At 44.1% G+C, this 16,556-nt stretch overlaps 1 protein-coding gene across 1 annotated transcript; it reads right to left on the bottom strand.

Annotated features, from left to right (window-relative positions):
- Nucleotides 1-3,746: 3,746 nt before the first annotated feature.
- Nucleotides 3,747-16,356, bottom strand: htra3b (HtrA serine peptidase 3b). The gene is made up of 10 exons (XM_053861008.1): nt 15,775-16,356; nt 11,041-11,140; nt 10,828-10,960; nt 10,442-10,531; nt 5,912-6,106; nt 5,800-5,832; nt 5,603-5,717; nt 5,478-5,535; nt 4,967-5,062; nt 3,747-4,890 (listed from the first exon to the last, which is right to left on the bottom strand). Exons 1-10 carry the CDS (start codon nt 16,187-16,189, stop codon nt 4,722-4,724), a joined length of 1,404 nt encoding a protein of 467 aa, XP_053716983.1. The 5' UTR covers nt 16,190-16,356; the 3' UTR covers nt 3,747-4,721.
- Nucleotides 16,357-16,556: the final 200 nt, after the last annotated feature.

The raw sequence follows: 16,556 nt of genomic DNA, 5'->3' as shown, positions 1-16,556 counted from the left end.
CTCCTCCATCACCGTCAGGTATTCTGCTGCAGTCAGACACCTGATCTACAGTGGAGGTGAACCAATCTGTCCTCCACGTCCTGCACAGCTGAAGTGAGCAGCAGTAAGCATGAAGTGTTGTATTCCCGGATGGTGTGTAATAATCACTATGATAGACGATTTAGCGTTTAAAAAGAAACAGGCTCCACTCTGGTCGAGGATGAATCCAGGACGGAGCAGCAGCCTGTTATCATGGTCTTGTGAGCTCAGACTCATTCGTCTGTCTGCTGCGGTGCAACTGCAGCTGCTGCTTCATCACATAATTCCTGGTGTGCACGACCACAGAGCTGCTCACCAACTCTATTATTCACTTTTGCAGGTCGGCGACAGTGTTTGAAACCTACAGCGGATAACTTGGCCTCTAATTAAAAGACATGTTCTCATGGAAATGTGGCGAGTTCCTAGAATGGAACACAAATAGTTCCGTCGATGAATGTATCGTCTCAGCATCATCTAGCGCCACTTATTTCAGCCGTGGTGAGAGCAGGACGGCACGCAGCCCAGATCCTCCCCCCGCTGCTCTCTAGGATGCTCCAGTGATTTGGGTGAAACCAGAATGTGGATGCTACTGGATTCCTCCCAGTTTGAGGTGGACCCAAAATATCTGCTCGGAGAAGAGCAAACTTCTACTCTGCTCCACTTCAACGTTCCTTCAGATTATGCCAGGGAATATCAAACATTATACATCTATAGTTGGTGTTTCCTAAGCTTCCAAGTTGGTTCCAATTAATCTGGAAGTTTTATTAAACTACGGTTTGTATTTGGGCTTTTATTTTGCTGTTGTATTTCCTGTTGTCCCTTTGTTCTGTTTGACAGGCAATGACACCCAGCTGGAACCAGTTACCTCATCAGCGCACATGTGAGCTTCCAAAAGCTTCCTGGTTCCAGTCTGTGTTGTCAGATGGTCCATGCTTCTACGTCGGTGAAGACTTTGCTTGGTCTCCTTGTATTCTCCAGTGTTTTCTCTGGTGATTTATCTTTTGTTAGATTTCTTACTCTGAGCGTGTTTTTGAACCTCCATGTGCGTTTTTTTTTAAAGATGATTGATTTAGGTTGATTTAGATATATTTTTTTTTCAATATGTGCATTTTTTTTTCTTTGTCTATGCGTGATTTATGACCACCACATAATCCACGACTTAGTTTTGTTTATTTCATTTCATTCCGCCAACCTTTCTGTTCTCCCTCTTTTTGTGTTGTTGCTAACTTGTGGTTTGTTTCAGGTTTTTGTCCTCGGTTGTTCATTTTTCTCTCCCGGACGGTGGCACCCTTGGTTCCTCCTTGTCAATCTCTGCTTTATACACTTAAAATGCGTAAGTCTTGAAAAGGTGACTTCCTGATGTACAATAGAACTTCAGTTTTCTACTGCAGAAATGTATGGGGGGGTGCTACTGTGTCACAGCAGGAAGGCCTTGAGGCAACTCCTGTAGTGAATCTGCACCCATTCTGTTTGGAGGTTAACTGAGTCCACATTGTTGGGAATGTGTGAGTCAGGCAGTCTGTTCAGGATGAACCTCACTTTTTGCTTTGAGCTATATGGAGAGCATGGCTGTGTTGCAGCTCCAAACACTCACTATGAACATGAATTCAGAGGAGTATGAAACTGTGTAGGGATTATTAAGTGCTGCCTAGCAGAGAATTGCTAGTCTGTGGTTTGGGTTAAATTATATGTACTGAGATGTTCGAATATGAAAGTGACAGAGCTTTCCCCCCTCAACTCGCTAACTTCCCCCAAAGGAAGAGACCACCCTCACAGTCCCCATCCATCATCTCCTTTCATCTTATCCATGTATTTGTCAGTGAGCTGTGGGGCCATCTGAGCACTTCAGGCTGGGAGCTATTACCCATCGTATCTGGGCCGGACAGCGCACATTACTCAGCTGAAATCCTAGGAACTTTGGAACAAACTTGCTGACCTCAGCAGTCTTTGACTTGAAATACAGATTCTCTTGGCGTCAGCTCGCGGTGATGATTGTCAAGCATCTCACTGCATTTTCAGCCAACACTTAAAAAAAACAACACTGGCTGCCATTTCTTCTGTTAGTTCTGACCGCTGGATACTTCACAGCCTTCCAGCAGCCGAGTGTGAAAATGGCAGCGGCGGCCAGGAAACATGGAGAAATTCATTGTAGAACCATCACCAATGGCTGCTGAAATATGTTCGGTGGCACCTGCCTTTGATTAATGGACATATTGCTTTCCACAAAACATGATCTATCTGGATCAGTGACTCACCCCTGTCATTTCACACTCTCTTCAACATAAAGCCCACAATTGTCTGTGGATCACAGTAAGTTATTGGACTGTTGGAGGACATATTTCTTGTCTGCAAAAGACTCTGGCCACTGGAGGAAAGCTGTTATATTAATCACTGATCTGCTGAAAAGTGCAGAGGTTGAACGCTGGAATTCTCAGCTGATATTGTCTATCAAACCAGTCAGATTAACAAGAAGGAAGACCGGATTATTTCAGTAACCACAGGGTGCTAGGAATGTCTCCAGCATGTGTGAAGGTTCACCCCCTTCTAATCTGGCCAGGCATCTTTAGTCAGGGCTACAGCTTCAGTCATGAGCGGTACAGGAGATCAGGATGCTACTTGACTCTCTAGTCATCTGATCTGAGTCTTTATCGGTCTTGAAAATGGACAGGGTGCGAGCAGACTGGATAATAAGAGGACTCACACTGACGGTTTGATGGATGGACTGATGGCGAGCGCTTACCAGTCTGCTCAAGACAAGAGTGTCAAGCAGGACTTTGTACACAAACCACAATCAAATACAATTTTAAGGATTATTCTTAAAACTGAGTTTATTTTCAGGTCCACCTTTCCTCATTGTTCAATTCTCTTTCTCATTTTTTGTTACAGTACGAAGGTCGTGGGTTGAATGCCAGCTCTTGGAATGAACCGTCCTTTTCTGTTGGATGTTGTTTTTCATTGAAATAAATCGATGACAAGGTGCCTTGTTTTCATTGTCCAAAAAATCTGATTATCATTGACCCATTATTGTTTCCCCATTATACTAATTTATTTAAAATGTGTTTTTAACAAACTGTTTAAAATGTGAAATAACATGTTGCACAGTAAAGTCACACATGAAAACAACGTCTAATAATCACTTCATATTTTGCCCATAACAGCCCCTCCAACTGCCTCGATACATGCGAGGCCCCCTTGTTAAATCGTCCTGATCTAGCAGCTTCATCTGAACAAAAATATTTTGAGGTCTAAGCAAACCTGTTCCAAGATGACCATTTTTGGAGATATGGAATATTAAGGTAGAGGAAATATTTATGACGTGAAGCATAATATTTATCCAACGAAAAAAAAAAAATGTTTCTTGACCTTATCGAAAGCTGAATACACACAATATGACGTGGTGTAACTCAACGCACAGGTTAATTTTGGGGCACCACACTTGAGAATACCCTTGACGTCTGTCCACAGCGAATTTATCACTGGAATTCAGAACTGTTTCCTTTGTGCTCGGGTTCCCCCCCCGACATTCCGGTATGGGGGCTTCCAATGAGGAATGTTTATGACGGACCATGAAAGGAGCAAAGCTGTTTCCACACACTCAGGTATTGTACCTCCGCGCTTCAATACCTCTTCAATGTTTCCGGCCAAAAGTGGGCCTCCGCTCTGGGACTGTGACCCAGTTCTACCCCGCAGATGATTTAAAGTATTTACAAAACAGACGTGTTGTGCAATCTTTATTTTGGTGGATGATTCAGATTTTCTAAACTGTAAACACTTGTGGTGAATGAAAGCAAAGACAGCTGTGCCAAACGTCGACAGACTCGGTTCACATTATCAACGTACAGCAATGGAGGACCGCTATCGACCACAAACCACAGAGACGATGATGAACATTTTCTAGACACGACTCAGCACAGGCCCGAGCACAGACTCGTCTGCTATTTCATGACCCAAAAAAAAGGTGTCGGAAAACAGTCGGAACGTTAATGACACAGACACGTTTGAACTGTTTTCCATTGTTCCAATAATAATACCAAGGTAATTCAGTTCAACTGATTCACCTGTCACAGGACTGTATTGTTGCTCACAATATTTTGCCCCATGCTAAGTTCCCAATATTGTGCAAGTATATCAGTATGTCAGGTATTTTACCTTCTGGTCAAAGAAATGAAACTTGCTTTACAAAAACCTGGATGCAAAACACGATGAGGCCAATGACAAACGATCATTGAGCTCACTTGAACTGCAGTCGCACATCGGTATCCAAGCCATCGAAAGTTGGAAAGACTCGTGTGAAGGAATGAATTTACAGTAACAAACACCCTTTTGTTTGGTACAAAAAGTGCCATGTCATCGATCAACCTGCATCTTCAAGATGTCATATTGCTGAATCAGCCACTTTCAAAAGCTATAAATAGCTTTACACGGAAAAACAAGTGTCCAATATACACGGTACACACATCAAGTATGTTTGCCATTAAATGGGTTTTTAAGGCTTCAAATGTTCCTGAGACCACAGGTCAAAACAGCAAGGCGCCTCTAGGTCCTGATTGATCGTGTGCTCCTTTTCTTCTTCGGTACTGACAAGTTAATACCACGTTTCTTCAATGTTTTTAACACCAACAGCACGTCACAGGAGCAAAGTTGTTTCTCGCTCCTGTAACAATAGTAGAGCCAGGCTGCTGCTCTGTCAGAGATTCCAGTGTCTACTGCATGATCACGTCAGGCTCAATGTTGAAAAGTAGGTCGTCGTTGTCTCTCCTGACTTCCAGAAGGAGCGCTGTCTCCTCCAGCAGCGCCCCCTGCAGGTCCGCCGTAGTCTTCAGAGGCTTCCCATTCAGCTTCACGATGATGTCGCCATCTTTGATCCCGCCCCTGGGGACACCAGAGGGCAAGGGTTAGCATCATTCACTGGCTCTCCACTCAACAACACGGGCTGAATGAGACCTACTTCTGGGCAGGTGAGTTCGGAACAACCTCGTGGACATAAATGCCACTGGGAACGTCTGGAAAGTCTGGGTTCTGCTGCTTCAGTTCTGCAATCAACCTGAAGAATGGAAAGGGAACTGAACGTAAGATCACATTTCATATTTGAAGTACTGAAGCCAACGAAACTGAGCAAAATGTTTGTTTTTTTTGTTTGTTTTTTGTGATTCCCCTACAAATTCAATATTCCATGACCTTCTTTCTATTTCATTACATTTATTTGATTATTTCCATAAATTATTTATATCCAAATACGTTTTACTCATTCATTTCAATACAAATATCCATTTACATTTTATTTTTCCATATAATGCCACTTTAGTCAACGCTTTCCCGATGTGTCCATATTTTAGATTAGTGAAGACCATTTCTCAAGCAAAGCCTACATGTTTGGTGCTTAGCAATGATGTACTGTAAGAGGACAAGGAAAGGGTCCTTGTGGAACCCCATTTCCTGGCTGTTAGCCCACGACTTACGTTGGTGTGATGGTCAGCATCCGTATTCCGATGAAACGCTTCTTAACCGATCTCACATCTGGAAGACAAGTCCGTCACTCAAAGGTCAGCCGAAGATGCTTGGTGGTGGATCAGCAACCATGTACCTTTGTTGTGTTTCTCGTGAGAGTCGTTCAGAAACCGAGTGATCCGGTCTGACGGGATGGCGAATGAGATCCCGGCTGCTACTTTCAGTGTGTTGATTCCAATCACCTCTCCATCCTTAGAGTATATAAAGGCACAAAAACTAAGGAATCAGAACCCAGTCTGGAGATTATCTGCAAACTTTTAAGAATAAACCTACCAAATTGACAAGAGGCCCTCCAGAGTTCCCGTACTGTAAAGTCAAACACAAATAATGACAATACTGCACTGTTCACTGGCTGCAATGATGAGTGATCTGCTCATGTTCTCACATTGATGATGGCGTCCGTCTGGATGTAGTCCATGTCCGAGTCCCTGAGACCCAGTTCCTTGCCGTCCCTCTGGGCGGTGCTGACGATGCCGGTGGTAACTGTGTTCTGGAGGGCGAAGGGGCTGCCGATGGCCACAACAAACTCACCAGGTCTCAGGTCCGCACTGTGACCCAGCAGCAACACGGGAAGTTTCGCCTGAAGGGAGAGACAAGACATCAGGTTGAAAGCATTCTCTACTTTTGTATGGGTCCTAGCATCGACTTAAGTGCGAAGGCTGAAAGATATATAGTGTCAATATCAAGATGTTAAGTTGTTCATATGGCTAAATTGTGCTCGTGATTCAATGCACAGGCAACCACAAACCTCATTTTGGGCTCGCTGTTGATCAACAGCTGAAGCTGGTCAATGGCAAGCATCCAACCTTCTACATCCATTTGTGCTATAATGTTAATATTTTCTCGAAAAAAAAAACAGTTTTCACAAAAGCCATAGTCGATATCGAGATATCTTTCATGAATGTCGTAATATGAAGTTTTGCCCATCCATTGTTCAGCCTTATTCTGAGCCATTATTAGAAGAACCCTCCACCCTTCTTAGATTGCAGTGGTGCAGGGGGGCAAGTGACCCTGTCGAAAGAGGTGCCGAGTCAGCATCTGAATATGAATCAGAACTCACGATTGATGAGGTCAAGACATTTAGAGCTTCTGAATGTTAAACTTAAACGTACAAACATCCCAATGATAAAACAAACAAAAAAAAGGGGCTGAACTCACAGGTCAGTGAACTAACAACAACTTTAAATAAACATGTTTCATAGTACTATCGCAATTTTATCGTCTAGCATTCCTCTCCTTTTGGGTCAAGAACCCGAGATCAGCACTGCAGTGCACACACATCAGTGACCACCCTTTCTCCTCCAACTGATACAGTAAACAAACCCTCAGTTTTTCTATTTTGACCTCGATTGACAAATGATCTCTTATGGTCTTGGTTTTAATTCCTGACAGTGATTTGGCAATGACCTGCAATGACCAATGAGTTTATTATTAATACATTTTATTAGAGATGGAGATACATATTAGAGATACAATAAAAATCAGCTCATCTTCATGCAAAATAAAATATCAGACAATAAATGTAAATTCCTCCCTAAAACCCTGTGTTTGCAGAGTCTTTTTCACAACTAAAAGCTTTCCCCCAACATAAGGAATGAGAGACAACCGCTGGAGTTAGGACCGTTTTCCTGGCCGCACTTCAGCACAGAGCTACTGGCCGTGCTGAAGTCATTTCACTGACACACATTACATCAGTGATGCAGTCATTGCAACCAAACTGTTAAGTAGACTGATGTCCAGGGCTCTGAAGTTGCTCAAAACAAGAGCTGTTCCTTGACTAACAGAGTCAGGTCCTTATCATTCGCTGTCATCCGCTGAAAACAAGGGCCAGGGACGTTAACAAGGCCGAGTGGTGTGAGAGGGACAATAATGCATAAGTGAGATCTTTGTGTGGGTGGAGTGTGGGATTGCTTCCCTCTTTTCACTCCCTTCATCCTCCTCTTTGGTTTTTCTGAATCTCTCCTGCTTTTTATAAGATGAGGTCATCCTCTGGTCCAGTCTATTGAGAAAAGAAGCTGATGTTTTGCTTGACACACCCAGAAACACTATTTAAAAAAAGAAAAGAAAAGAAAAAAATCCCCCACGTATGACCCTGATTTTTGGGAATGTGTTAAGCACATAAGCAGGTGGTTTATTTATCTCTACTGCGAACAAGTCCAGAGGTTCTGGTGAGGTAAATGACATCCATCTTTTACAAAGAAATGAGACACTTGAATTTCGAGTATATACCAGCAAAAACAAAGTAGATATTTGTGGCTCATTGGAATATAAAAAAAACACAACAGGTTATTTTTCTTCACTCGATTAACACATTAACAGAAGAAGAGGTGACTGAAGAACCTTTGAAGAACTTTGACCTTCAGCTGACCTTGAGCTTAGAGAGATGTCAGGGCAATCCAGAGCTACATGAAGGTGACGCCTCGATTCATCAAGCATGCTATTTAAACCTGGTATTCTACAGGATGGGCTGCCTCGTCCTCAGTGCGACGTAAGCATCATTCATTTTAGAGCTCCATGTATAGCACTCTAGTTTCAGAAAAGTTAGGAAGAGGAACTCAAAGCTGCATCTGTGAGGTTCAATCTCAGCATTGGTCATAATAATAACTGAAAAAGTGCCTGTAAGAATGAGTCTTCAGTTTTGGTGCAGGAGGCTGGATACCCCTTGCTTCTGTCAAGCTCATCACTGACATAAAATATCCATCTGTTTTTTTTTAAAGCTCCCGCTTTCACATTTGGTTGCAGCAAAGGAGAGGAGCGGGAACTATGGACGAGCTGAGGTGTTCCTTCCAGATCTGGATGGCACCGTCACTCATCTTCAGTCTGTCTCTGTTACGCCTTTACTCCGTATTCTTCCAACTGCAGCCACTAAACCAAATGTCAAATGTGAGTCCAGTATATTGTTTTACGTGGTCAGGACAGGTCAAGGCTTTCTGGAGGGGCTCTTGTTAAAGTCTGGGTGGGACAGCTCCTGGTCCTGCTGGCCAGCACTGAAACCTGCTGATGGAGTGCACAGGTGCTTCAAGGTGGAAGGCGCAGGACTTCACGGTCCACTGTTTGGAACGGATTTCCAGATTTATATCCCGCACCATGACAACTGGAGAAAAGTGGTGGACCAGTGAATAAGAAGCTTTGACGGCAGATTCTTCAGCCAGTCACATGTGGCTTTGCGATCAGAGGGTCCACTGATTTGGCCTGATGAGGAACATGTGTTTTTCCTTCAGAGTGTTTTGACTGCTGGACAGAAGGAGAGTGCTTTCTTCGAAAGCTCAACCCATCCAGCTCTTGCCTCACAGTTTTGCCAGTCTTAATGGAGACCTGGGAGGTTCTGTGAAGTGGTCAGTGATTGTTTTAGTGCTGCGTGGACTATAACCACTTTAACAACAACAGCATGAACCTCTCGTGTCTCTTTAAAAAGATGAAAAAACATTTCCATCATAACAGGAATATGACAGCAGAACCAATTTGCCAACAAACATCTGGTAAAAATGAGCTCCTCTGCCTCATTTCATGCTATAAACTGTATGACAACTAAAATCTATCACTTGTTAAAACAAGGTTTATGTCAGATGAGCCTCATTATTTCATCTGACTCTTTCACCCAGCCCTCTGACAGGTACCAAGAGAACAGGCCAACATCGGAGGCCAGTGGTGAAAATGTTTTAGCTCTTCAACAGCTGCTGGGAATCTACATAAAACTGGCACAATGCAGGGAAGAACCTAAAACCCCTGCAGGGGGACGGGCTGTAAAGCCCATGTTGGAGGGAAGGTTTGGATTCTGACCCTGGTGATTCACCTCAGCCACCTATACACAGACGCTGAGGCGGAAAAAGCATGTTAACGGAGCCTCTCGGCGGCTGGACCAGGGCCAGTCCCACACCGTGGTAAACAAACCCTGCTTGTTCACATCAAGCATTTTGGGATTGGTAATGGCAGAGGTGCAATTTGAAAGTAGAGCGCCGGCATCACCTACTTTAAATGCAAACTTCAGCTTTGAACAAAGCTTAAAACTTGAGGGCTTACGACTTTACAGCCGTCTAAAGTGTTCTGTGAGGAGCTGGGACACACTTACAAATAAGTCACGGTCATGGTGAACTCATTTCACCTTCTATTACTCAGAGTTGCACGAAAACGATCAGAGGTGGAGAGAATGAGACTGAACTTGGGCGTTCAGTACCTTTTAAAACTGAAGCTCTACATTCACAACAGCTAGTGAGTGAAGTCATTTCAATTTAGCAGATAAATCTGTAATATGAAATCACGACTACATGTATTGGATGTCATTTAAAAGTGCGTGTGAGAGTGAGAACCATTAGGTTTATGTGTAGAAGCTTCAAGTTTTCCTTACTGACTGAAGGAGGTTGAAAACTTCATTGACGTGCAAACATTACCAGGTGCCCTCCTTTTGTTTACATTTCTGCCCAACATTTGTCAAACTTCATACTACCTTATAAGCTGTACAAAACTCCTTTTTCAAAACATGTCAAGAGATCCGAGTGAATGTTCTGATCCACACAGTGTGGTTGATGATGTCATGCTTCATGCATACGTGCATGCAGTAAAGCACCCACTGTGAGAAGGCCTCCAGAGAAGTATATAAAAACTGCCTGAGACTAAAGTAAGGTAAAAGAGAATTGTTTGGAGCAGCAACATGCTGAGCAGCATGATATGAAGCATCACTTTGACACCTCAGCTAGTGTGTGAAACAAATTGTTAACAACAGACCAATTTTACTTTATTGTCCTGACTTCCAGTAGTTCCATCTCAGGTGTTCTGCAGATGTTGGACTGTCGCAACTCTTTTAAATGAGTGGGTTTTTAAGAGGCCTGTTTGTAAAGTGAGAGCAAGATTCAAACCTAAACAGCTCGGCGAAGGCTCCACTGTCGTGGCATGAGCTCAGCTGTCGAGTCTGACTCACCTGAGGGTTGACTTTGATTGTGGCGATGTCAGACTTCTTGTCGATATCTTTGATGCTCGCTTCGTACACGTCGCCGTTCTGCATCTGGACCTTCAACAAATGTTGAAGGAATGTTAAATATTGAAATATTACCGTTGAGATGTTTTTCTGAAGAGCTACCTAAGGCATTGTGCCACGTGTGACGTTTGCATGCGACTCATTCTCCACACCAAAATCCAGATGTGTAACTCCAGATTACACATCCAGGGATTGTAGTAAATGTGGCTCCCAGTGTAAGTGACTAATCTCTGTGGCTTTCACTTGCGCTGCTTGATCTTACACCACATACTCCAACATGAGCTTCCCACTCACAGCACTGTCCCAGATGACATGATTTGGTTTGGTACCTTGAGGTGCTGCTGACCCGACACGGGAGTGCTGCTGGACACCACATGAGCGTTGGTCACGATCAGGCCCTGCTCTGACATCACAAATCCAGATCCACTGGACAGAGGGATGTGCCGTCCAAACAGAGGGTGCCTGGAGGATGTGGAGGAGGTGAGTGACCTCATCTATCATTTGGTTCCGTCACACTGTCCTCACTCACACAGCGCCTGTACCTGAGAAAGAGTTCTATGTGGACCACAGCAGGAGCGATCTTCTCCACCACGTCTGCGATGAAGTTAAACTTGTATCGAGGGCTGGCGACGTGTGAGGGTCCTATACTGGCAGAAAGAATGAAGTATTTTAATTCAGAGTGAGGAGATACACAATGGTGATCAGTGAGTCACTTCATCTGAATGAGTGTGCCTTATAATTCCTTATGGAACATGGATTTTACAGCTTGCATTGTTGTGTCGATGAACAGTGGCAAAAAATTGAATATTTGATATACTAAAATAATTTAGCTGGGGTGTTGTTGACAAAGAAATACATAAAATAAAATAATAATATTTATAGCCAGCATTTCTTTTACAAGCAAATACTGTCAGCGAATGATTAATAATTTAGATTAAAATAAAATACACAGGAAAAATAATACCAGGGACTCTATCTTCAGAGTGATTATGTATGGTAAATAAAATATATAACATATAAGTACTTGGATTTACTGAAAAATATGTGAAATATTACCTGAAAAATGTCATATCAAGAGTGATAATGAAGGGAACATTTGTTACACCAACAATACATAAAGCCACGATATATAAAATACAATATTAAAATGAACTACAACTTCTTTCATGAGTCAATAAGTATATAATTTAAAATATATATATGTTAATAAAGGATTAAAAAAAAACCAAATATTGTAGAAAAGAATATTTACTATAACTTGCGAAATAAAATACATAAATAAAAAACCGACACCTAACACATTTTATCAAAATGGATCTAAACTAGAATGAAAAGAATCCATGTTAAACCAGTGGAAGCTGACCTCAAAAAGATATAATCAGAAGAACACATGTGCTTTGGGGAGTTAAAACACTTCTGAGGCAACGAGAGGATTGATGACGCTGAAGGGATGACTTCATATGTGAAGGGCATCTTTGGATCTGGAGGCCAGTGAAGGAGAATTTCATCTTCTACATTAGTTGCACAAATCCTTAAATCTATTTCATTTCGCTCGCAAGCATCTACTTCTCATTCCTCTCCTCAGCCATTAAAAATCCCTGCATCATTCCTCATGCTGCTCCGTCAGCTGCCCGCAGTGATCAAATCCACCTGATGGCTCGAAGTTGGCAGCGCCCGCTGGAAAAAGCTCAGTGAAGTCAGAGAGCCGTAATGGTTGCTGACATGTGGCCTCGCCAAGTCGACCTTTGAGGAAAACCTGGTTTGTTATTTTAGACTGGAAATAACTTCTCATCCCGGCTGAAGGCCGAGCGGCTGAACTCAAGCCTGTTTATGGTTGAGAGTGTGTCATTACACAGCTTGTATATAATATAACACTATAGAACCGGCACTTAAATATCTACACATCTGTTATTGGGGCCAGATGCTCTGTACTGCACTAGAGGGACCACTCAGCTCTGCCACCCTTGAGGGACATGACAAAACCAGCACTGCTGTGCATCTCTTATTTGACCTGGCAGGCTGATGGAGGAAACAGATTACTGCTATAGCCATAGTTCTCACTCGGGGCTCAGACACATCTATGTCTCACAAACACGCGTGCACATGCACGCACACACACTAAGTGTGCGATAGGCAGATACCAACCACGGAAACAGGAAGCCGTCCACTCCAGATTTGCGGCAGACTGTTTGATCACCAGCCCATGGGTTTGTCTGGTTTTAAAAGAGCGTGTGGTCACACACATGGACGTAAACAACCAGGCTCACTGGAGCATCACATGTGGAGGGTGTGGTGGACTAAAAATAAACACTGTCGGTGACCCAGTGACCTGCAAGGCCAATGTGGTGAAAGTAGCTGTAGAAGACTACAAGTGGAAAAAATCTGGGGTCTTTTATTCTCTTAGTCTTCGGTCTAGTTGATGCCATGTCTGTTATGTTGCCGGAGCAGGTGACAGCTACTTAAGCATGAGAAGTTTTGCAGCAAATAGATCAGCTTAACTTAAAAAACAAAAGGTCAAACAAACGTTCCCTCCAACTGGAAGCAGTCTTACACCTCAGCTTCTGAAGAAGAGCTGTCCATCACATGTTCGCCCTTGGCAACAGGTGGGACTTCATAATGGCATGTCCTCATTTTCTCACTCAATAATCTGAGAGCAGGGCCATTTTCATAAGTTTGCAGTGCAGAGGCCGTGGCAGATGAAGAAGGTGACACAGACAGACAAGTGAAGCTAATGAAACTTCAAATGTTGAGAGATGGACAGCAGCCTGTAGCGTTGTTGTTGCTTCGGAGGCAGTAGCGTGAACTCCAGTGAACTCCAGCAAGACACACCGAACATGGATGAGAAATGTGCTTGGCGGGAAAAGCAGGACTGTAGAACAACAACAGCTGGCATTTCTCTGCACAACACGGTTGAGTTCATGAGTGAAAGTGTGTATGGAGTCCAGATTTATGAGACATGCCTCACATGCTGCCATGGTCACCATGTCTCAGTAATGTTTTCACAACTGTGCCCAGCTGGATGGAATTGCCGCTGAACACATGCATTACTATTTGTACTGTAAAATCCAAACTCACTGCCACAATGAATGAAATGAAAGAGTACACCAAATTATGAACTCACACCGAGCCTCCATGTCCTACCAACCAACAGCGATAAAAACCTGTCCATCCTAATAGATTACGACTGTTGTCTCAAAACAAATCTTCAAAAGTTCCTCGTATTCTCTCACTAACCCTGATGACTTTTTTCACACAGCTTTCCCCTGGAGGCCGCTGTCTTTCCACTATCTAACCTCTTCCAAATAACTGGCTCCAATCTTCTCTCTGAGGGGTTCGGCAGCTCAGTAAAAGAGTGTTTATTGGTGCAGTCAGGCATTAATAATCGGGCCCTCAATAATGAGGGGACCGGAAAAATCTCGGCTTAATGAGGGGGGCCGGACTGAATTCCGATTCTGCTAAAGTCCCAGCGGTAATCTTTCGAGGAAACAGTGTGTTTGACCCCAGGGGCAAGTGGACTTGGCACCTCCTTGTATTGTTGCATGCCAGGGAAATAAAGTCTGCAGTGTAAACAAACAAGTTTACAGGGTTGAATCTCAGTGGGTTAGAATATGCACTTCATCTGTATCACCTCTCAGGTATGTCAGCATGTTACCTCCATCACTACTCCTCAGGTTTTACACAGGGGATTCACGGCCAACTGTTGCAGATGTTAGTTAGTCACCCACACTAGATAACAACTACCACTGTGCAAAACACTGGCGATCTCACAGCTTCTCACCGAGCGACAGTCTCAATAGGATCTCTCCATGTGAGTCACTGCTGCACACAACAATGTTAATGAACATCAGTAGACCCTCTAAGCAGAGATGTGCCAGACTTACACTAACATCATGCATTACATTGAAAGAGAGAGTCTAAAACTTTACTTCCAAGACCTGCAACCTCCATCAGCACGTTCCACAGTAACCGCCATCAGCCAACTACAGACTTACTCAGCGAAATAGCTGTCTGTACACTATACCCAGCGTTGCCAAATCTCGCTGTCTGTTATTCTTCTTTCTCCGTGGTGACAGGAAAACTCAACTCAACAACCACGTATTGTTCTACTCTTGGTATCACATCATTTGGCTCAGTCAAGGAAAGCACAAGTCAGAAGACTATGAATCATACATTGCAGGAAATCACCAACTAGGTGTCCTCCACATGGTCCAGACTGGATTTATTCACAAAGTTCATCTTTTGTGGATATAAATGTTTCATGTGTTCATCTGTTTCACGTAACGTTGAAAACTTCATTGTGTCATGTCATCAGAAGGCGATGGCCCAGGCACACATTGTTGCCTACGCTTATTTGACACTTACAGACATGGCTGCACCGACCGACTGGCCGGCCGATTTATCGGCGCCGATAAGCCTCTATGGCTCTCATTGGAATCAAATGACAAATATACTCTATACTCTCTTTTTTTTAAATAAGAAGCTCAGTTTAAAAGCCACCCAATAACAAACTGCTTTTTTTTTAAATGAATAAATACAAGTCTATGACAAGATCATTACCTTTGGTTGTGGGGCTTCAAGGATGATGGGTTCTCTGGACTCACATGTGGGAGAGTGAGGTTCACACTCTGGTCAGCTCTGTGTTGTTTAATTTGTCATTACATTTGTATTTACATTTCGGCACACTCGGCACTCCACTGCCATCTCTGAGATGGAACGTCTACCATTTGCGAATTATTGTTATTGTTGATTCAAAACGGACGACTTTACTGTATATTCAAACTTGATACTCTACCATTGTTTCTTTTTCGAACCACTGGACACCCTGGACAGGCCTCGAGTGAATCAGAGATCACAAACAGAACCACAATTCTGAAATTTTGAGAGGTGCTCAGAGAAAACCCATACGGAGAGGACAGCTTCAGGGTAAAGATATGTTACCTCCAAGCTGGACTCAAGCACAAGACCTTCTTAAGGTGAGGCTGCAGCTTAAGCACAAAAAAAATACTGCCGTCTGTCCATTCATTCAGATGCTGGGTGATAGAGTTTCAACAGTGAATTTAAAGCCTCCCATTAGGTGAGTTTATGGACTGGAGGAATCTTAATGGAGGACATGCGGAGCAGAAGTTTGCATCAGAATCATAGCTAATAGTTGATGCCTTGCTGCAAAGATTGACCAACCAACCTGAACCACAGTGAATCCCCAGAATGATAAGAGCCAATCGGCTGGTCCTGCAGTTGTTAACCTGTGCACAAACAACGTTGACGGTAAGTCGCACCTGTGCTGCTCTCACACGGCCCCCTCTGGACCTGGGTGACCCCCGGCAGCCCCTGCTGCAGAGCCTTCCTGCTGGTGGCCTTCAGCTGACACACGTTCCCGTACGTCTTCCCGTCACTGCCGCACACCTCGTGTGCGAAGCGGCAGCGGCAGAAGCCCTTGGAGAGCCGCTTCCCGGCCGGGTGTTTGCACTCCAGTCCGTCCCCGCACGGCAGGTCCTCCTTGCGGCCGCACGGCTCTCCCTCCCCCTGCGCGCACACCAGGCAGCAGTTGCAGCGGTCCGGCACGTAGCCGCTGGGGCAGCTGGGACTGGGACAGGTACTGACGTCGCACCGGGTCGGACATTTGACCTTTGGCTCTGCGCGGACAGACTCCTCCAGGCACAGCACCGCCACGGCGAACAAGAAGACCTGCATCTTCCTGAGTGAGGATCTTCGCTCAATCACGGTAGGGAGACACACAGAGTCCAGGAGAAAGCCAGCGAGTCTGGTTCCCCGGCCCCAGCTGAGGGAGCGTCCTCTCGGATGGACAGCTGAGCTCTCACTGGAGCCTCAGCAGACGGAGAAGTTCTGTGCTTCTGGAGGAGGAGCGACACGCGAGTCCAACTCAACAGGTTGTTCCTCCTCTTATAGGACTTTCTAACGGGTTAAGAGAAGGAGGGGCTGAACCAAGCTGGGAACTAAAACCCATTCTAGGGTCCAGCAACATTTCGAGCGCGCGATGCAGATTTTACGGATTTTCACAATAAAACGAAGAAGCTCGAAAGCAGACCAACTACTTTAA

This window comes from Synchiropus splendidus, chromosome 3, assembly GCF_027744825.2.
Source record: "Synchiropus splendidus isolate RoL2022-P1 chromosome 3, RoL_Sspl_1.0, whole genome shotgun sequence".
Lineage (NCBI taxonomy): Eukaryota > Metazoa > Chordata > Actinopteri > Syngnathiformes > Callionymidae > Synchiropus > Synchiropus splendidus.
This window is presented reverse-complemented; position numbering and strand designations above follow the sequence as displayed.